This window comes from Sinohyriopsis cumingii, chromosome 4 (genome assembly GCF_028554795.1).
Source record: "Sinohyriopsis cumingii isolate HCF-2022 chromosome 4, ASM2855479v2, whole genome shotgun sequence".
Classification (NCBI taxonomy): domain Eukaryota; kingdom Metazoa; phylum Mollusca; class Bivalvia; order Unionida; family Unionidae; genus Sinohyriopsis; species Sinohyriopsis cumingii.
The window spans coordinates 11,781,046-11,804,798 of record NC_142964.1 but is presented as its reverse complement, the minus strand read 5'-3'; the positions used below and the strand labels follow the sequence as shown (position 1 = coordinate 11,804,798).

Below are 23,753 nucleotides of genomic sequence, written 5' to 3'. Positions count from 1 at the left end.
CAGTTAATCTCAGAACGATTATAAAGTGAGTATTCAACAGTATAATCTGCCTACCCCCCCCCCATTTTTCCGTTATGTCGTCAATCACTTTATTGGTTTTGGGCTTATTTTATAGGTCCCTCGATAACTCGCCCCTCGCTTATAGTGCGGTCGATGTTTCTGGACCCCGATGTGCGCGAGTTATCGAGGGAGTGGTGTATAATGTTTACACTGAAACGGAATTAAAGGATTAGAACGTGACTTTCACACAGGAAGTCGTTTAATTGGTGTTTATTTCATTCTCTGTTGCCACCTGTTAACATTTACCAGAAGTTTTCATTGATCGCTATTTCACCAGACTGTTTATTTACAGTATAATGACAACTATTTATCCTAAAAACTTACATAATATATGATATCTTAAACAGAGGTCTCGCTAGGATTTTAAAACTGGGTCTTTCTGCCTCTGAATTCAATCACTAAATATCAGTATATTTTCTCACTTGGCCGCCAAGTCAAAGCCTTTGAACTAGCCGCCTAGCTGTTGCATCATGTTCTTTTTTTTTTTTTAATGTACTCTTATGAAATAGCAACAGTACATCAAAGAGTCTTTCAGTCACTGAATTCTGTCATTGTAAATATCAGCACAGTAAACTGATCAACACATTTTCCCACAAAGCAGGTGGCTGAAACAGGACCGGCAAATCTTTGAAATTTCCCGCGCACCTATTACATGCTTACGGAGGACTCCAGCTTCAGTGATTTTCTGCGTCCCAGATCAAAAATTGGCATCCAAATACGCGTAATTAAGCGTTTTCGAGATCTCTGAAATTAATTCTTCTCTATGGATTATATTTTTACGGGCATTAATCACCATTTTCGATGATAAAACGAGCAATGTATCAAGGTTTAATTTATCAATTCTTATCGTAATTTTTTTCATGTTCAGCATATTTTAAAGATATTTTAAATACATTTTGTCTGGAAAAAATCGGGAGCCAAGACGGACACCGCGTTATAAGCGGGATCGCGAGTTATCCGGGCGCGAGTTATCGAGGGAGCGGTGTATGCTGTGATGATTTAATTTTTATAGTTATGTATGAGCAATAAACAAGACATACCTTATCCCTTTTAAAGTACTTGTTGCAGCACTAGTTGTGCCATCAGTCGAAGTCTCAGCATTTGCTATTATTCAGGTAAGCAACTGTTTACGCATCCAGGTAATTGAACTTGACATGAATAGTTGTGGAACTGAATTTGATTTGCACAGTGAACCATGAGACACGCCTTGGTTAAAACATGTGCTGCCAGCAAAACTGACCAACTCCCAGCACATTTAAAATTAGTTTCATTCAATAAATACAGGCTGATGATAGTGATGGTGTAGCAATTTTGAATATTTTGAAGTAGATGAGATCATTGGAGCTGGAAAGATGTTACTGAATAACCAATGAGTGATTTTGAGCCTGAACAGAATGTTGAATACAGGCCAGACAATGATCTTTAAAGCCAAACCAAATGATGTAAATTAATGGATAAAACCAGGCCATGGGATGCATTGGTTCTTCCAGCTGTATATTGCCCACCCCTCCCCTTCCATAGATGTTTTTTTTTATAATGAGGATTTTGTGTATCTCAGATCAAAATGAATCTTGGTGCAGATTAGACAGTAAATGAATCTGACAGGATGTTCAGTTTTAGTCATTTGCCACTTTCCTCTCCAGTCTTAATCTCTTCAGAATACTCTTAGAAAGGTACTGTTTGAAATGGGAGGCCATACTAGATTTCATTCACCACAGCCATTAGATCCTCTGGATCCAAATATTTCTTGCCCGATCTTAGCCAGTACTTTTATGCTTAGTTTTACAGGCCACTTATTTCTACAGTTGATTGGATTGATGGATATGTTGTTGTTGTTGTAGGGTTTAATGGCATTTTTCAGCACAAGATATGCTATACATGGCGGCCAGTATAATTGGTGGAGGAAGAACCCTGGAAAACCCCGGGAAGAACCACCGAAACACGAGAAGCTACTGGCAGGCTTTCTCACGTGCCAGCATTAGCTGAGCCTGAGACTCGAACTCTTGCAGACAGAGGTGAGATGGCAGTGATCCAATACAGTGAGCAATTTAGACCACTCGGCCACTTGGGGCCCCCTTGATGGATTTAATGAGCAAATTTAAGAAAACACTACTAAAAGAATATTTACAAACTATTATTTTCGGTGTCTTTGACATTGTATACATGAAAACTCCACCATTAAAATGGATAAGTACCTTTGTTGTTGTTGTTGTTGTTGTTGTTGTGGGGTTTAATGCCATTTTTCAGCACACGATAGGCTATATATGGCAGCCAGTATTAATGGTGGAGGAAGAACCCGGGAAAACCCCGGAAAGAACCACCGACTCACGAGAAGCTACTGGCAAGCTTTCTCACATATCCACATTGGCTGAATCTTAGACTTGAACCACCACAGACAGAGGTGAGATGGCAGTGATCCGTAACGAAGAGCGCTTTAGACCACTCGGCTACTCGGGGCCCCCGATAAGTACCTTTGAAACTGTTTTACGCAAATAATGAACACGCCAACTAAAGTAACATAAAAGTGCTAGTGAACCTGAAAATATAATTGAAATCAGTGTGCCAGTGCATGCAGTGAGTGAACACTATCTGACCTGTGTAATAGACATGCTCTCAAATTGTTTAAAAATTGCTACTGCATTGAAACAGGATATCTGGACATTACATAGTTTGATGAGATTGAATGTTCAAACCCTTCTACTCTGTCAGCAATATAGCTGATGTCAACACTGACTTAGACATATGTTATCAGATCGTAGATTGTCTTAGACAAGCATGCCCCAATTAAAACAACAAATTTTTTTTACACCCAAGATCAATGAAGTAGGCATGACATGGTTATTCTCCACTTTAAAGCGCTGCTGACTTAAATCAGATTTTTTTGATAAAGTCCATTTTTTCATATCATCTCTGATCCAGTTGTTTTGTTTTTTACAAATGTCTGTCCGGTCCCATTCCACAATGACCTTTGTAAAGTATTTGTTCCATACATTAGTTAGCACAAGAGTCTTGTAGAGACTATTCTGATTGGTCAAAAGTGGAAATTCATCTAGTGAATCTTCGTGTAATGGAAACTGATGGCATTGGAAAAAAGCATGCTGCAAAACATGGCATCCTGTTTTGTTGATAGAGACTATGACAGAAAAAGTTTAGAAAAAGGTTTAAAAAATGTATGGAAATGGGAATGGCTGGAGTGAAAAGCTGACGGCAATTTAGTTGGACAGCTTATAAGAAAGCTGAACACTAGATGACTGGCATTTTATGACCTCTGCAATAAAGATCTGAATTACGGTAATCACGGTTGGAAGAGTTTGGAACGGCACCTTGAGGACCTGTTGGGGAGGACCCCCAAACACCACTTAAGATTTTGTCAGCTTTATTTTTATTGAAGACCAAAATATGTCTGATTTAAGGAATAAATTCACAAAAAGGAATTAAAGAAAATAGAGGAATAAAGCCAAGTACCTGATTGGTAAGAAGAATACTAAAATGATGAAAACAAGAGAACCAAGACACTTGTAGATTCCAAAAGAGCTGAACCCAACCTAGAATTATTGTCCAGCCCCTAGACTTCAGCACAGTGATGTAATTTTTCACGATCCCCTCCAGTCACTGTTTTCAGATTTGCACCCCAACTGAGCTTGATGCCCCTCTGTCATTTATAAGAGCTAAAATTCCTGATGATATTTTTTTAGTAACTTATTTTAGTGAAGCTGATTTTTTTTTATTACATGATCAATAAGTTGAGAATTTTTAGAAAATCTGGACTAGATGGCATTTCTCTACAAATTCTTAAACTTGTTGCACCAGTAATAAAGTCATCATTATATAATATAAACTCAAATAAAACGTGTGTGTCAAGGTTACACCAAATTTTAAAAAAAGGAAAAAAGAGGATCCATAAAAATGCAGACTACTTATCCATTCTACCTATGTTATGAAAACTCTTTGAAAACCAAGTAGCTAAGCTAGTCTGTGAACTTTCTGAAACTTACTTTCTATATTTTTAAGGCACAGTCAGAATTTAGAAAATATCACTCATGCCAAACAGAACTCAACAAAATAAACATGTCTTTGGCAAGATGACAAGAACCAAGAACAATTTTTAAAAATATTTTTGAGGCATTGAAATGAAAAAGTCTAAATCCCCTTAGTTTCATATTTTTAGGAGGTCATCTGTGGGGTTCCATGCCCTCTTGAATAAGAAGGAAAATTAAAAGTTTTTGCTCTGGAACCATCTTTAAGGCCAAAAATCTGAAAAGCTAATGAAGATAAAAAGTCTTTTTACAGATTAATCCTGGAGTATCATCCATTGCCTTGCCTCACTACATGCCCAATATTTCGTCTCTTATCTATTTTCATGTGGATGCTGGACTGCTGCAAAATCCTGATTTTTTTAGTACATTGCTACAAATAGGGGTTTTGTGGCCATATAACATGCCAACCAGGCAAGATAGCTTGATTTCAGATCTGTCATCTACACAAAAAGTCCAATTAGAAATGTGGAAAGTTATGTGAAAATCTTACCCCAGCTACATGCTTTCAAATGTTATTGATGAAACCTTTCAGAAAGTTGTATCTCAGTCAATTTTTTAGTTACGAGTCCAGTATTTTGTAAGTCTTCATTCTTCAGCATGTTTTTTTTGGAGAGTCAAATCCCCAACTTTCCAAAATCTGGCTCACTTGATATGGAATGACCCACTTTTCAATATATGAAATTGATTTTCACCAGGTAGTTCTTGTATATAAATGTGTACATGGAACTGTACCAGAGTATCTTCAGGATTAATTAAGGCTTTATTCAACATTTTACTTGTTGAGATCAATATTGCATGGAAACATTCAACCAATAACGGAGCAATTTATGAAAAGCTTCCAATACTCAAGTCCAGTTCTTTGCAAAAAGTTTTAACTGCATGTAAAATATGCAGAAAATCTTGCATTTATTTAAGAAGAGATTATTATAGTATATGTATTTTGAACAGATTATAATAGCAGTTAGTAATTATAAGATGAAATACATTAAAATAAATATTGTTATCTTTTGTATGATGTGCATTGCTGTACATTTTTCTTAAGAGTGCATCAAGGGTAAATTGTACTTGACTAAATGAGTCAGCTTGTAGAGATTTAGCAATAACAATAATAATACTATTATGATTATTATTATTATTACAATTATTATTATTATTTTATTATTATTATTGTTTTCTTTTTTATACTACACTGAGGTTATGAATACAGTGACTTGTGTATGTAAAAGTGGATTTTACCAGACTACGAATTTAGTTGTATTCCATGAACAAGTTGATAATCAGCACTGTGATACTGATTTTATGGTCACGAGTCTTGACCTGTTTTCTTTTAGCTGTACTGGCTTGTGAACATGATAGCACAAACAATTATGAATGGATTTCATCATTTTTCCATTTTGTGTCTATATCCGAAGAATACCTGGAATGAATTTATTTTTTCTCTCAACTAAAGCTGCTTTATCTTCTATCCATGATGTCAGGATCTAGGTAAAGGTCATTAAAAAGAACTTTTTGTGCACTTACAGATATCTTGTGTTCAGACACAAGAATATAGTTTTATTTGCCAAGGTATCTTTTGATACTCCTGCATAAAAAGATAATTTTTGATATGATGGAATTTCTCCAGAATATCCAAGATGGTTTTAATATGCAAAAGTTAAAAAGAAATTACTTAATTTGGATTCCTGGAAATTATTTTTAGCCAGTAGGGCATCAGTTCCTTTAAAAGACTTGTTTGACATCTTTGGTTTATTTATCAGTTCCTTTAAAAGACTTGTTTGACATCTTTGGTTTATTTGCCTTTGTTATATCCATTGCTACATTTATGTCATAATTGTCTTTTAGTTCTTGCATATATTTTTTAAAAAAATGTATTACTGTAAGGAAACATGGGATACATTTTGGCAATGAGAGAACTGTGGAATGCTTAATATATTGATCAATTTGTAACAAGTACCCATCTGGAATCTGCAGAGAACGAGATCTGTCTGTGCATTATGTGATAGCGGGTCTTGATCTATGTTGCTTACAAATATAAACAATGAACATCATAGATTCTGATCTGTATGCAAATTGTAACAGCAGGTCTGGATCTATGATGTTCCCTTAAAATGGCTATTTGCTTCAAATTGTAAATAGAATGAGCATCAGGTACCCCAGTCTGTTAGTATAATATGTAACAACGGAACAGGGCCTGTGCTGTTTGCTTCAAATTGTAAATAGAATAGATGTCATTTCCACATAATATGGGGCAGATTGGATTCTCTGCTGATCACAATTGGGATCAGGTTAAGTATCTCATAAAATGGTATTTTTAATTTTCTCTTGCAGAGGAGCTTTCTAAGTATCTTCAGTATGTACGCAGATTAGATTTCTTCGAAACACCCGACTATGACTACCTTCGAAAGCTTTTCACAGATCTTATGGAAAAAATGAATTATGAAAGAGATGGGGAGTTTGACTGGGTGGGCCGTCAGGTATACACATCTATTATCTTCATTCCTAATCCTATTTCCGTTCATCTTAAACAGGAATTCAGACAAATATATTTCCCATTTTATGTTCAGAATTGAGAATAATTTATTAATATCATAACAATTGGAGTAATAGTTTGTTAATTTTAACCTAGTTTGGTAGAAAGCCATTCCTGTGTTTCCATTTTAATTTCAGGTTTGAGCATTTTACCTTTAATTGGCACCATATAGACATTTTTGTGCGGAGGTGTTGATAACATAGATATATATTCAGCTTCAGCTAGCTTATTGGAGATAAGTGTAATTTGTAATATTCAGATAACTATACTGTGTGAAGTTTATGTACTCTTTCAGCACTGGCATGCCCTTGGACTCACAGGTTGCTAATGTCTTTTAGACTCTAGTAGTAGCATTTAGGGCTGTTCCATTAAAACATACATGGGATACAGGGAAAGCACTTTTAAAGTGGGGTACACACTCAGAGATGCATTGTAGAAATTTCTTTTCATTTTAATATGAACTCTGTGAAATCAAAGTACCCTGGCATATATTTTTTAAAAACTACCTTCCATGTATGTTTAAATGGAACAGCCCTCAAGATAAAGTAATAGAATGAAAAAATAATATATATAATAATAATAATATATATAATAATATATATTTTTTTATTCTTTTTTAAGATACAATGAAGTATCTTTTGAGATTTTAAATGCCTGGGAAGCTTAACAGGATTCAGTCTGGCAACTTGATCTTTAATGATTTTGTTTAAAATAAATCACTTACCATCCTAGACAATGTAAACTTAGTCATGTCTTGACTTGCTTTTAAGTGTGTTGTTATTAATTTGCAAAAGAAAATTGCCGTTGTATGAATTATTGTTTGCTGTGTCTTGTTTGTCCTATAAGATGGGGTGGGAATGAAATCAGTGGGTGATTATAATGCTTTCTTTTTCCCCTGTGATTTAATGAGCATCCTTTTTGTAGGAAATGAAATATACTCTCCCTGCTGATAACGAGGTAATTTATTCTTGAGAACTAGTATCCTACTTATAGCTTTCAATACCAATCAACATACTTATATTTTTTACTGGCTTTGTTTGCAGACTGGAATTGCTTGCCTCTCACATAGCTAAATAAAATATGTGTGTTATCCACAGGTTATGCCATGTTTATTTTTATGCACGTGATATCAAAATCTTTAATTCTACTCTCCTCCGTCTGAACTGGTTATTTATAATTTTAGAACAAGGGAGTGAAGTGAATGATAATTGATTGCCTTTTGCTTCTTCCTGATAGTGAAGATGTAGTGTATTTAAACTTGAAGAGCTTGTGAAGCTTGTTTCCTAATCAATATATTAGCACCAAGGAGAGGAGACTGCCATTAATTTTCTTAATGAGCCCAGGTAGATTGCATTCATTTATAATACTTTGCCTATGAATGGCTGTTTTATACCTTTTAAATTAATGGTTCTTTTGACCTTGAATTATTTCACAATCAGTGAAGGTGCATTAGAATACATATTGAGAAATTGCTGATTGTACACTTTATGGTTTCAAATCTTCTGAAGTAGTTCTTAACCTTTCGGAGTCCTTGATTTATACTCGACATTTCAGGCAGTAGCCAGTTACATCAGTTTTTGAATTTCTTTTTGTATTCACAACCTGTGTATCTTTTCGTACCATGGACAGAGAAGAAAAGGTCATTAACCAGAAATGATAATTTGATAAAATTTTGTAGTCTTTGTTGAACTTAAGTAACATTGGCTATTTTTACTACCAATAAAGGGATGGGGGGATCTCTAAAGCAAATTCCTCACACTTTTGTTGTAGTGACTACTATTAATATGTGCATGCAGTCCTTTCATCTTTAGCAAAAATACTTTGACATGTGTCTTATTTCGTGCAACTAGCATTTATAATTAATCATTTTCTTCTTTATAGTAATGATTATTAATAACTGATAATTCTGAGGGAAAAAATTCCAAACTTTTCAAAGAAAATATTATATTTCACTTCTCATTCAGAAGATTGTTCCTATTTTATAAGAATCTCTATCACATATTCCAGGAAATGTTTTTATGGCTTTAAATCCACTTGTTTTAAAAAATAAACCAGTTATGCATCAGCATAAAGGGAAGAATTATTGCCTGTGATATGATATAACTGGATCAAATCACCCAGCCGCTGCAGACAGAACAGACTCAGAACTGATATCAAATAATGGACTGTTCTGTCTGTGTTTTCAAATGAACAGCATCAGTCCAGATTTTCTGGTGCATTATGTAACTAAAGATTTTAATCTATGCTGTTTGCAGTTGTTTATACAATGGAAACTCCCCACTACTTTTTATTTCTTCTGCAAGATGCACATTTGACAATTTCACTTTCTTTTCATCTTTACAACTTTGATTGACAGTAAACGTATATATTTAAAGGTAAACTAAGGGGAAATATTTGTTTTCCGTCAAGTAATTATCCATCAACTGGAGAGTATGTTTCATTCTCCTTGCATAAGTAATAATACATTTTTTAAAAATTATTTTACCTACCTTTTAGCATGTATTAAAAAAAATTAGTCAGTGGACATCATTATTATGCTCTGGTGTAAACAATATATTTGTACAGCCACTCTATCCTGAATCTGGACAGGCACAAAAAGTCATTCAAGTTGAGCCAATTTGTATTGGTCCTAAGTAGTTGACCTGATTAGATTTTGGGACCATAATTAGACTTTGGGACCATAATTAGATTTTGGGACATAATTAGATTTTGGGACCATAATAGCAATTTTTCAATTGTTAGTTCTACTGGTCATAGACCAGAAGAGGTTATGGAATGATCTGTTGTCTGGTGAAGGATTGCCGTGAAATTTCACACAAGCATTCATCCCGTGATCTAAATGAAAATCATCAGTCATCTAATGCGGCTGCCAAAATGGCCATATTGAAAATCTTGTTACGGCTACTTCTCTTGAATAGATGGGCATGTCAGCATTCTTTTTTTCTCACTTAAACACTTGTTATGATGTCTAGTTGGTCAAAATGAAAATGTCTGCTTAGACATCTAAAATAACCACTACAATGCTAATTTTGATAATCTTGTTATTGTTGAATGATTATCAGCATGGGGTTTTTGCGGAAAGATTTCTTGTGATGTCAGGTTTGTCATAAAAGAAAATGGTATCACTTGCACATCCAGTATGAGAATCTCCTTTTGGCTATTGATCCTGAATGGATGGGCAAGTCAGCAGTGGGTTTTTTTACTCAGTGACTTATTGTGATGTATAATTGGCCCTGAATGAAAATGTTGCTGCTTAGACATTTAACATAACCACTGCAGTAGCCATGTTGAAAATGTCATTACTTATGAATGAATGATCATATCAGCTTTACGTTTTCACAGAAATACTTTTTATGGAATCTAGATGGCCATAAATGAAAATGTTACCCACCAATGGCCACCACAATGGCTGGTTAATCTTAAAACTTATACTACTACTACTATATGGCTGGTCTGCACAAGATGTTTTCAAATATCTTATTGATCCATAATTAAAATGGTGCTGATCTGACATTCTCTATGGCTATCATACATATAAATGTCATTGTGACATGAGGCGTCCATCAGAAGAGTTCTTATTGTGTTTATTAGGTTCTAAATTATAACTGTGCAAATTGACCTTCATTTTGCTAACCTAGGTGGCCATCTTGAAAATATTAAATATTATTCCTACTCCTCCCCAGTGGATGACTGTGTCGGCATGTGATTGACAACATTAGACTTAATGATACATGAATGAAAATGGTGTCAGTCATTCACTCGCTATGGCTGTCATGATGGCTGTTTTGAAAATCTTGCTGACCCCCTGAATTGATGACATGCAGTTTTTACTAGAAGACTTTTAATGATGTTCTCTTGATCCTAAATGAAAATGGTGCTAATCTGACATCCAGTGTAATTGGAAAGTCTTGTTTTAATTGAATAATACATATTTGTTTCCAAGCTCAGCAGTTAAAAGGAAGAAATTGTCAAGTATTCCAGGAAATTCTTTTTGGCCAATAGAGCATAAGTTCCTTTGAGAGATTGTTGTGTTGTTGTCTACCATCTACAGTCACCAAACTTTATTGATGGCTTGTACTTGGGTTATAAATGTAACCTATTGATTTCAGGCTCAAGCTGAAAAGTCAGGGTTACTATGACCGAAAGGATGAAATCCATTTCCATTTTGAGTTATCAGTCATCTACAGTTACCGGACTTTGTGCATTTTATGCACTTGGAGTGGTGAAGAACCCTCTTATTTTCAGGGTCAAATGGTCAAAGATTATGGTTATTGACTGGAGGCAGAAAAATGAGTTTCAGCACAAATAACTCTACCGTCTAGTTACCATACTTTTAAATGCTTGCACTTAGGATACGGAACAAGCCTATATATTACAGGCTCACAAAGTCTTAGGATTATGTCACTGGCTGAAAAAGGAAAAATTATTTCCACACATTTCCCAGAGTTCTCCATCATTTATGGTTACCATACTTTGTAGATGGCTTGCACTTGTTGTAATGCAGAATGATTGTGGAGTCCAGAGGTTGACTGTAACATAAATTATAAAATAAAATTATGCATAATAACAATCTTTTTGGGATATTTCAACAATATCAAAATCATTTTATACTACTCATTCTAACAAGAATAAAATGAGAAGGGGAAGGAGTAGGGACCTTTTATGGATTTCTTTGGAATTCTGCACGGCCTGTGGAATGCCATTGCCTCCAAGGGTCTATTTTCGTTATGCTTCACAGTAGTATCAACACATGTTGTCTTTAATTTGCAGCTTCTTGCAAAACTTAATTTGATGCACATCACTTTCTAAAACACAAAGACATTACTTTGGTTGTGTGACTTAAGTTAGTCATGTAAGCTGGGTGACTTATGGTTACTGCAGGTTATGTAATGTATATTTACAATTTACAGGTACTAGCACCACACTTGGCTCTAGCACTTTACATGTTCTTTGTGGATAATGCATGCACAACTTGGTCAATAACTCATGGTGACTAAAGATCATAAAACTTAGCTTAAGATTGGGTTTCCTCTCAAGACAATTAAAGAAGCTTTTTTACACATAAAATCCTTTGTGATTCCTCAACACAAATCTCTAGTTCAGAAAATTGTATGATCTCTGGCCAAGGTGAATGGATTATGAAAGCTGTTTTTTTTAGGCCTTGCGTATATAGCCTATAATCATGATAAAAGGCCTTACGTATATAGCCTATAATCATGATAAAAGGCCTTACGTATATAGCCTATAATCATGAAAAAATGCTTTGAGGCCTTATGTATATAGCCTATAATCATGATAAAATGCTTTGAGGCCTTGTGTATATAGTCTGTAATCATGATAAAAGGCCTTATATAGCCTATAATCATGATAAAAGGTCTTATGTATATAGCCTATAATCATGATAAAATGCTTTGAGGCCTTACATATATAGCCTATAATCATGATAAAAGGCCTTACATATATAGCCTATAATCATGATAAAATGCTTTGAAATCATTTTCCTTAGCCAGATTTATAGTTTATATCAGATTCTTCCTTGTTAACATAGACACCTAAAACTGAGAAACTTCTATAAACTAAGTAGTGACTTCAAGGTTTCTGTACAATTAGGTTTGAAAGTTTGTGTAAAACAGTTCTGTCCGCTATAACATAATCATGTGGTAGTTTCTTCTGTTCTTCCTGTTAGATATTAAAATGGGGTTTGGAAAAATAATTTATAGAACTAGTAATATTTGTTTGGAAATAAAACATTTTATGTCTTTTTTCTTATATACTAATTTTTGCGGAAAGAAATGTCTACAGTTTTAAAGGTTTTATTCAGCTCTGTAGCAGCATACTTTTCTTCCAGTGTAACAAGAGAATAACAGTCACTTCATAAGCTGTGTAATTACCATCAGTCATATTTAAATATCTGTTCTTTATTTTTATTTTTGTTTTGATCTTGCATTGGTATGTTTATGTTGGATTATATTAACAGTCTGTTACAAACAATCTGTAATAATTTTATGTTGTAATTTTCAGCCAACCCCAGTGTCCATATCTGCACCAGAGAATGCAGTATCTCCCAACAGGGAAGCTATAAAAGACAAGCACAATCCAGGAAAGGTAGGTTCATCAACTGAAGAATAAAACCGTATAAGCAGATTAATACATCTTCATTGTAAAACTTTGATTGTAAAATTTTGAAAAGCATAAATCCTACTTCATAGCACTGTTTGTAGAGGTGGCATTTTTCTGTGAACTCATTTTTGTGGGCTTTAAGGGATCCTTTACTCATTTAATCTCTTGTGACTTTTTCAGGTAGTAAAATCTTTGTTTACAGATCTATTTAAATCCTGCATCAGTTTTCCTGTTATATACTGAAGTCAATGCTGAATCAGTCTGGAAAAATTATTTCATCAGTTAGTGACATAAATTTTGGATGTGCAGTTCTGATTGTCTGTCTTATCAGTGCATGCCTTGTGCCTCAGACCTGCCATCTGACAAAATTTGAGAAACAACCCACACTTTGTTCATTTGTTCGAGAAAGATGATACCAAAGAAAGAACTGGAAGTGTTGTGGATGAACAATACAAAAAGCATGGACATTAAGATACTTTTCAGTGCTTTTATAACAACCATATTGAGTTTGTTGGGCCCATTTCCTAATGATTGACAGGTTCAATTAATGCATTTTTCATTTGTGTAGTTACTGAGTATGTGTTAGGATTATATACTACCTATGTACAAGACACCAATGGAAGAAGAAGAAAAAAACATTTGAAAATCAGTTGATTTTGTTTGACCACTTGAGTCGTTCTGTTGCTCTATTCAACATGTGTTGTTGACTGGCAAGATGCCTTGAAAGCTATGACTAAAAACCTTTGTGTTGTTGATTGGTAAGATGCCTTGAGAGCTATGACTAAAATCTTTATTTTGTTGACTGGCAAGATGCCTTGAGAGCTATGACTAAAAACCTTTGTGTTGTTGACTGGTAAGATGCCTTGAGAGCTGTAACTAAAAACCTTTGTGTTGTTGACTGGTAAGATGCCTTGAGAGCAATGACTAAAAACCTTTGCGTTGTTGACTGGCAAGATGCCTTGAGAGCTGTGACTAAAAACCTTTGTGTTGTTGACTGGCAAGATGCCTTGAGAGCTGTAACTAAAAACCTTTGTGTTGTTGACTGGTAAGAAGCCTTGAGAGCTATGACTAAAAACCTTTGTGTTGTTGACTGGTAAGATGCCTTGAGAGCTATGACTAAAAACCTTTGTGTTGTTGACTGGTAAGATGCCTTGAGAGCTGTAACTAAAAACCTTTGTGTTGTTGACTGGTAAGATGCCTTGAGGGCTATGACTAAAAACCTTTATGTTGTTGACTGGTAAGATGCCTTGAGAGCTGTGACTAAAAACCTTTGTGTTGTTGACTGGTAAGATGCCTTGAGGGCTATGACTAAAAACCTTTGAGTTGTTGACTGGTAAGATGCCTTGAGAGCTATGACTAAAAACCTTTGTGTTGTTGACTGGTAAGATGCCTCGAGAGCTATGACTAAAAACCTTTGTGTTGTTGACTGGTAAGATGCCTTGAGAGCTATGACTAAAAACCTTTGTGTTGTTGACTGGTAAGATGCCTTGAGGGCTATGACTAAAAACCTTTGTGTTGTTGACTGGTAAGATGCCTTGAGAGCTATGACTAAAAACCTTTGTGTTGTTGACTGGTAAGATGCCTTGAGAGCTATGACTAAAAACCTTTGTGTTGTTGACTGCAAGATGCCTTGAGAGCTATGACTAAAAACCTTTGTGTTGTTGACTGGCAAGATGCCTTGAGAGCTATGACTAAAAACCTTTGTGTTGTTGACTGGCAAGATGCCTTGAGAGATATGACTAAAAACCTTTGTGTTGTTGACTGGCAAGATGCCTTGAGAGCTATGACTAAAAACCTTTGTGTTGTTGACTGCAAGATGCCTTGAGAACTATGACTAAAAACCTTTGTGTTGTTGACTGGCAAGATGCCTTGAGAGCTATGACTAAAAACCTTTGTGTTGTTGACTGGCAAGATGCCTTGAGAGCTATGACTAAAAACCTTTGTGTTGTTGACTGGTAAGATGCCTTGAGAGCTATGACTAAAAACCTTTGTGTTGTTGACTGGTAAGATGCCTTGAGAGCTGTAACTAAAAACCTTTGTGTTGTTGACTGGTAAGATGCCTTGAGAGCAATGACTAAAAACCTTTGTGTTGTTGACTGGCAAGATGCCTTGAGAACTATGACTAAAAACCTTTGTGTTGTTGACTGGTAAGATGCCTTGAGAGCTATGACTAAAAACCTTTGTGTTGACTGGTAAGATGCCTTGAGAGCTGTAACTAAAAACCTTTGTGTTGTTGACTGGTAAGATGCCTTGAGAACTATGATTAAAAACCTTTGTGTTGTTGACTGGTAAGATGCCTCTAGAGCTATGACTAAAAACCTTTGTGTTGTTGACTGGTAAGATGCCTTGAGAGCTGTAACTAAAAACCTTTGTGTTGTTGACTGGTAAGATGCCTTGAGAGCAATGACTAAAAACCTTTGCGTTGTTGACTGGCAAGATGCCTTGAGAGCTATGACTAAAAACCTTTGTGTTGTTGACTGGTAAGATGCCTTGAGAGCAATGGCTAAAAACCTTTGTGTTGTTGACTGGTAAGATGCCTTGAGAGCTATGACTAAAAAACTTTGTGTTGTTGACTGGTAAGATGCCTTGAGAACTATGACTAAAAACCTTTGTGTTGTTGACTGGCAAGATGCCTTGAGAGCTATGACTAAAAACCTTTGTGTTGTTGACTGGTAAGATGCCTTGAGAGCTATGACTAAAAACCTTTGTGTTGTTGACTGGCAAGATGCCTTGAGAGCTATGACTAAAAACCTTTGTGTTGTTGACTGGCAAGATGCCTTGAGAGCAATGACTAAAAACCTTTGTGTTGTTGACTGGTAAGATGCCTTGAGAGCTATGACTAAAAACCTTTGCAAAAAGTAATGGATTCAATGTTCATCAAACTTTGAATTTGTTAAAAAGAAAATTTGAACTGTGCTAAAGAAATCTGATATTATGTTCCCAAAAATCTTGGAAAAGAAAAAAAAATAAAGCAATGAATTTATATGGATGATGTGCAGAACTTATACATTTAAAGTAGATTTATAATACTACATGTTAAGATGATTTATGTATTAATTGTAAGAGAAGAAAGAGGGCAGGAGATTCTTTACATGTATGGGACTATACATGTTGATACTAACTGCAAACAACATCGACTTTCATCTGCCATCCCATTTTGTGTCAGCAGATCTTTTGTTGTTGCTGTTTTTTTCACTGATTACTCATAACAAACTGCAGAGACTCGTACCAGTCAGTCAGCATATTCTGCAGATCTGGATCTGTGCAGTTGGACTGTATTTATTGGCAGGTATATACATAGGTTTTTTGTTGTTGAACAATAGCAGTTCATTATTAAACACCTATAAGCGATTTGCAGCAAAATCATGTATTTAAAAAAAATCATTTTTGCAGTTTCATGTTGTAGTAAAAGTTGATGCATACTATGTGTATAAAGTATTCATTGAAGTTTGTGTTTTAATTATAATAGTGTTACTTTGAATCTATAGCTGCAACAGTGTTTTATAGACAGGAATTTTACTTATGAAGATTGAAACTGTTCCCATAAATACAGCTCTGTGCATGTGATGTGGATATTCACTGCAAGTATTCATGATTATGCTTCAAAAATACTGTTGACCTAGACATTCAGTGTGCTCACAAGATGTTTTCTTTATTCCACTATTTTGTGGGAGAGGACAGATATAGGAAGTTTATATAAGATATGTTTGTGATGAAAACTAAAGTCAAATTTTGTTTTTCAGTTGTGCATTAACACAGCTTCGAAGTAGTTGTGATGATAAACGTATATAATATATTCACAACCAATCTCGACACTTTACATATAGGTGGCAGCCTAATGACTTAGTTTTCTAAATAGTTTCATTCCAGCAAGTTTTTCATAATGAACTTCACTCAGTTGACCCCATTTTTCTACAGATAACATGGCTGAAGGTTTTAAAAACCTAGATGCAGTCATGTTATGTTCCTGGCATAATTCCGAACCACTCCAGAGGAAATAGGTCACATTGACTTTCTTTTCTTACACTTACGACTTTGTTGTTTATGGGTTATCCGAAGTGTAAAAGTAGTGTTATCCCAGCAGATCTTGCTCAGAAAGTTCTTTGTATAAATCAGAATAACCACAGGTGGAAGTTGGTCACAGTAGCCTACTTTTTACACCAGTAGTTTACTTTCAAATTAACACATTGTAAAGGTCTTGTCCACTCTGCAAAAATAGATTTAGATGTTTTCTATATATGGAACTTGGTCAGGCTGTTCCTTGCAGTATTGTGCCTCTTCCCCAAGGCAGAGTAGGTCACCATGACTTGCTTTTCTTAGCCTGCATACAACAAACTAATAACTACTAGTTTTTCATGCCCCTACTATGTTCTCTGGTGGGAGCTTATAGTGTTGAACATGTCCATTTGTGCATATTGTGTCTGTTCAGTAACTTTTGCAGCACCTAGTGGATTTGAAAGCAAATTTTGTAGCTGGGTTTCTATGAAGACATGGGTGAAGTTTTATTTTCCATCAATAGTTGACTGAGTTATGCTTCTTTTGGACAGTTCTTTTTGCGTTACATTTTTATTCAAATTAAACCTTATGCAGACATGATTTTTCTCCATTTTAAAGCGGAATTCCACTTTTTTCCTGACTTGAATGAGATTTTTCTTGATATAGTCCGTTTTTAAAAACGGTCTGTCCGCTCCCATTCCGCAGTGACCTTGTAAATTATTTCTTCCATATATTAGTTAGCACACAACTCGTAAAGAGTATTCTGATTGGTTTTACATTTTAAATTCAACCAATGAAACTTTGTGTAATGAAAAATGATGGCAATGGAAAGAAGAATGCTTGCAAAATATGGCATCCTGAGTTGTTGAGAGAGACCATGACACGAAAAGTTTAGATAAAGGTTTTAAAAAACATATGGAAACGGGATTGAGTTGAGCGAAAAGTTGATGGAAATTTAGTTGGTCAGTTTATAAGAAAACAGAGCACTAGAGAACTGGCATTTGTGACCTCTGCAATAAAGATCTGAATTATGGTAATAACAGTTGGAAGAGTTTAGAATAGCATCTATAAAAGAAGCTGCATATGGAGAAATTGAAGTTCAGATGGCATCTGGAAAAAGTGCAATTAATTACTATAAGAAGAAAGATTTCTTGCATGAGAGAACAGATGTAGCCCCCTGTCAGAATATGCGTACTGCATGTCGCCAATACAAGCACCAGCTTGAAAGAAAAAAGGCTCTCATTGAGAAGGAAAAGAAACAATTGCACATTGAGCCAAAAAAGACAGTGGTGACAAAACGGAAGGCTAAAGAAATCTTTGCCAAAGCCGCAAAAAGAGCTCGACTGGTATGTCATCAGGTTGTGTCCAGTGGAGAAAAAGACAAGCAAATGTATGGGACTATTTGTATACAGTTGATGTAGTTGGGTGTTTATTTTACAGATTTGTTATGAAAAGAGAGAAGTATAATATGTTTGCTGCAAAAAATGAGAAATTATTGTGACTTAATTATGATGTGAACACTGACATGCACATGAAATAACTTCATCATCAATAGTATTGGAGAACAAATTTGTGTTCCTATAAATGTTGTGAAATCATTGAAGTCAAGATCATTTTTGGTAAGTTTATTAGTTTTTCAAATGATTATTATGGTTTATTTTATAATCTTAAGTTGCACCAGGAGCAGTGTAAAATGCGTTTTTGGCTGGGGGCTGGACCCCCAGATCAGGGGCGCTGCCCACCGAAACCCCGTTGGGGGAGGACCCCCATACCCCACCCCCTTAAATAATTGTCAGCTTTTTTTTTATGGAAGACCAAAATCATGTCTGCTTATGAAAGACTGTGTGGATTGAAACAAAATCCTGTATCGAGTTGTTCACCTATATTGTCCTCTCCAACAATAATATCGATAGGGCATATAGTGTTTGTCTTTCGTTCATGCATAGTTTAAGTTTATTGATTGGATATTTTTGTAATCCAAGCTCCATGAAAACCATACTAACTTGAAAAAATTGGACTCAGTTTTTGCTCGTTTTAGTAGGAACATTGCCCATGCATATTAAACCTTTGACATATTTTTCAGGGGAATCTCTGTCTTCTAGACACATTTCTTGCTTTTGCCTCAAACAATCTCTCCATTTGCTGCAACAAAGTTGGCTGAGTTGGACTAACTTGGCCATATAGGTCTTTAATCCATTACAGCATTTTCAGAATAATTATTCACTATAGAACTTTTCTTTTTGATCCTCTAGATTTATACTTCTATTTTCATGTGTTGTGTTGCATCATTATTCATGATACAATACCAGAGTTATAGATTAGAAATGTTATCAGTTAGATATTTTACTTCCTTGTATTTGGAAGTAATTGCTTTTTTTTAACAAAATTTTCATAGGTTATTTTGTAAAAATCCTTGAGAGTGAGTGTGCTCACAGTCGTCAAGTTGTCATTTCACATGTGCATGAAACATCCAGAATTTGTACTTATCATTATAGTCTACTTTATATTGACCATCATAGAAGTGTACTGTGCTTAGAAGCTAGCAACTTTGTCCGAATTCTTTAATTTGTTTTGCATTAATTTCAGTTATTTCAATTTCTTTGCATATATGCTACCTTTCTAAAGCTCTGTTCAGTCTCCTTTGCATTATACAATTAAATATATTTCAGCTGGACTTAAAATCTGCATGGCTTTGCTATGTTGCCTGCATAAAACCTGAATATGTTGTCTGTTTATTGACATTTCCCACTTCTTTTGTTATCTTGATTTATTCTGTCAGTATTGGATTTTCATTTATGCTTCCACTGCAATAACAGAAGGGGGCATATAACTTTGCTTAAGACCAAAATTCCAACAAGTTCCTACTTAATTGGACACACATCATGGTAAATGACTGGATGACTTCATTAGAGTAGAGACCGTAATAGCCAGTTTTATATTTTTTAAAAAAAGTTTTGAACCTTTTAGACCGTTTTTAACAAAACATTTGCGAGCACAATTAAGCAAAATCCACTTAAAATAGACAATTGAAACCTGGTAGGCATTCAGATACAAAAGTATAGGAAATTTATTAGGCATTTTTTATTCTTTTGAACATGACATGATTAGATCTTAGGTTATTGCAACAGTTTCTTCAGTTTGTATAACAATTTTCCAATTGTAATACTTCTTTTAAGATAAATATTACGAACACAATTCAGTATGCATGCTTGTATGCATAAACAGATGACCTGATAGATTTCAATTCCATTACAGGAATTTTTCAGGTTTTTGCTAGTTTTGAATTTTTTGGGAATTAGATTTTTATTCTGCATCAATAGGATATATTTATTTTTAAAAAAATAATTTTGTTCATTTGAAATCATAATATGATAAAATATATTGTGTCATTTTGAAGAGCATGTTTTAGGTTTAGTAATAATATTTTTCATTTTATGTGCATTTCTTTTTCAATTACATGACCAGCCATATTACAGGCCAAATTTTCTATATATACTTTTTGCACTTATTGGAATGATGGCATCATGATTGTGTTGCTGATTAGTTCCTGTTTCAGTTCAGGGATCTGGAGTATTCATTATTTGACCATTGTAAAGCTATTGAGCCTTATTGCAACATTAAAAGCTGTGTAGATGCATTTAAATTTCATTGAAAGTGTCTGTATTTTCCAAGTTAACCATGTAAATGTGAGTTATATTTGAGCCATGTTGCTTTCAGCTCGATAAAACTGTCCTATATATTTTAGTCAAATTGTGCATTGAATGCACCATGTATGGTAATAATATGAAATGTTACTGTATTTCTTCAAGAATAACATATGCCAAATAGCACTTGCCCAGAGCATTGTTTTTCATAATGCGCCAGCAGATCAGAGTCTGTGCTGTTCATTAGATCTACACCTTTCACAATTTACTGTGCATCATTCATGAATAAATTCTGCAATTTTCAAGGCAGTCCTTTGCTCTAATTTTTAATGACTGTTCAAAACTGTTTTATTTATGTAATGTTAATTGCAGTTTTGTGTACTCTGTACATTTTTAGAATCTGAACTGGACTATATACACAAGATGCATACTCTGTACATAAGATATTGTATGCACACAAAACACTGTATACAGAAAACATAGTATACATTATGATATATATTTTATATACAGATACATTTGAATATGCATACTATATATAGAGTACTTTGATCAAAGGTACTGTATACACAAAAACACATACCATCTGCATAAGATACATACTGTATACATGAATATGCATACTATATACACAAAAATACATATTGTCTGCATAAGATACATACTGTATACATGAATATACATACTATATACACAAAAACACATACCGTTTGCATAAGATACATACTGTATACATGAATATGCATACTATATACACAATAACGTACACAGAGATACAGTTTACACAAGGTGCATACTGTATAGACAAAGATACTATATACACATGATATTGTATACACAAAGATACTACAGCTTTCCCCGATTATAATGCACCTTGTTATAATGCGATTCCTGATGTAATGTGGTACTACCATAACCTCCATGTCCAGAATCACACCAGTGTATATCTGTTGAAAGAAAAGAAAGTGAAATTTAGTATTGTATCTTTATTAGCGTCATTATTTAACAAATTTTGATTGTTATTTATGGACCACAGCATTAAAATGAGGGAAGCTGTATATACATAAGATACTGTTTACACAAAGTTACATACTGTACACACTTGTGTATAATGCATACCCCAATAAACAGCATAGACCCAGATCTGTCATCATCCAGCTGATAGACTATGTGCTGTTTTCATGAGATCATCGCATCAATAGATGTGCATTACACATGAACAAATACAGTACTTGAAGATTATATCTCACATCTATCACCCCATTGTATCTAATATTAGATCGTAGTACTAATGTTTTACAATATGTAATATGATCCCATCAACTGCATTAATTTTACTTGGAGTCCTTTGTCTTGTTTATTTTTTTGCATGTATGCATAAATCTATACTAATTCTCACACGTCTTCATTCTTTGCATTGATACAGGCTTTTGTCCTGCACTACTTAATTTTCCTCAGGCTTTTCTGGTTAATGAGACATGCTTTTTCAGGCAACTATCTGTTCTTTTGTCTATTTGTTTTTGTTTGTCTAGTATTTGTTCCTTGTCCTTGATGTTGTATGGGTGATGATGGTGTGCCTGCCTCATTAGTTGGTGTGGGCATGCTTTCTACACTAGTTCAGGTCCTGCCTCCAAATCCTCCTACCCTCCCTCCACTGCATGACCTCTTGTTCATTATTGTTACCCACAACACCCACCCCACTTTATCACTGAAGTTTTCATTTTAATTGTTGTTTGTTACTTATGTCCACAAAACAACTTTGTAGCAATAAACTGTTTCATAAAATATCTTAAAAATGTATTAACCTCTTAATGTTAGGTAATAAATGTTATTACACACTCACATGCAGCAACTTTTATCAAGAAAGGTGAATTTTGTGTGCAAAAGCAATATATATTCCAAACAAAAAAGCTCTTGTACAGTAGACATCAAATGTTTGAAGTCCTGGAATAACTGAAATAGAAAATGCTTGTTACTTGCTTCATACAGTATATTTGTAATAAATAATAGTTTAGATTCTCTATCAAAGGAATAAATAATCTTCCAATGTATTGTATATATCGATATTAAAAATGAGAGAAATGAGGTTAGTCAGATTTATGTTTATCTCTTCCAGTCCCCAGCATTTTGAGAAAAGTAATGGGCATATTATTTACATTTCCAGCCATGTGTCCGTCCATCACATTTTATTTTCCAGTTTTTAACATTGAAGCCCTTTGTGATTAAGGAATTCTATTTGGTATACTTGTACATATTCATTATAAGGTGTATCTTCAAGGTCAAGGTGATAGTTCAATAGTCCAAGTTTTCTCTTCTGCTCTCTAGCTTTAGAGCCATTTGCAGTTAAGAAATGAAACTTGGTATACTTGTGCAACAGTATTTTTGATCACATTTTTCTTTCAACTCAGTAACTTGGTATACTTGTACAACAGTATTTTCGATCACATTTTTCTTTCAACTCAAAAACTTGGTATACTTGTACAACAGTATTTTCGATCACATTTTTCTTTCAACTCAATAACTTGGTATACTTGTACAACAGTATTTTCAATCACATTTTTCTTTCAACTCAATAACTTGGTATACTTGTACAACAGTATTTTTGATCACACTTTTCTTTCAACTCAATAACTTGGTATACTTGTACAACAGTATTTTCGATCACACTTTTCTTTCAACTCAGTAACTTGGTATACTTGTACAACAGTATTTTTGATCGCATTTTTCTTTCAACTCATTAATTTGGTATACTTGTACAAAAGTATTTTCGATCATGTTTTTCTTTCAACTCAATAACTTGGTATACTTGTACAACATATTTTCAGTCACATTTTTCTTTCAACTCAATAACTTCAGAGCTGTTTAAAATCAAGAAATGCAGCTTAGTGTACCTGTATGTGAACATTAGCAGGTGATGCATACCATATCGGGGGTTTGTATCTTCAAAGTAAGGGTCATTGTGTAATATTTTCAATTTTTCATGACTTTCCTTTCCACTCTGTAATTGTAGAGTTATTGGAGATAAAGGGATAAAGCTTGGTATAACTAGATGTATTGCATACCACATTGGGTGTTCTATCTTTAAGGTCAAGGTCACATGTCATTATTTTCTTTTCAGTGACATTTTCCCTTATTTCCAAATTTTAAGGTAATTGGATAAAATTTGATATGCTTATATATTGTCACAAGAAGATGTGTTACATTCCACATTTGGGTCATGTTTATGATTATGTCACAGGTCAGTATTCTAAGGTCTTTTTTCTTCTGTATTATTTTACAAAAGCTGTAAAAAGCAAGTGGCTGAGTGGTCTAAAGTGCTTAACGTTACAGGTCACTGCCATCTCACCTCTGTCTGCATCAGTCGAG

At 34.5% G+C, this 23,753-nt stretch overlaps 1 protein-coding gene across 8 annotated transcripts in view; it reads left to right on the top strand.

Moving 5' to 3' along the window:
• The window catches only part of LOC149800630 (casein kinase I-like), a 123,926-nt gene that overhangs the window by 57,801 nt on the left and 42,372 nt on the right, over positions 1-23,753 (top strand). For 6 of the 8 annotated variants that reach the window (XM_089954633.1, XM_089954629.1, XM_089954637.1 and 3 more), the window contains exons 7-9: positions 6,426-6,571; positions 7,552-7,584; positions 12,649-12,732. In XM_089954633.1, the coding sequence (XP_089810759.1) occupies positions 6,426-6,571; positions 7,552-7,584; positions 12,649-12,732 (263 nt within the window). The remainder of the gene's footprint in view (positions 1-6,425; positions 6,572-7,551; positions 7,585-12,648; positions 12,733-23,753) is intronic. The other 2 variants (XM_089954635.1, XM_089954631.1) reach the window with 1 other exon arrangement.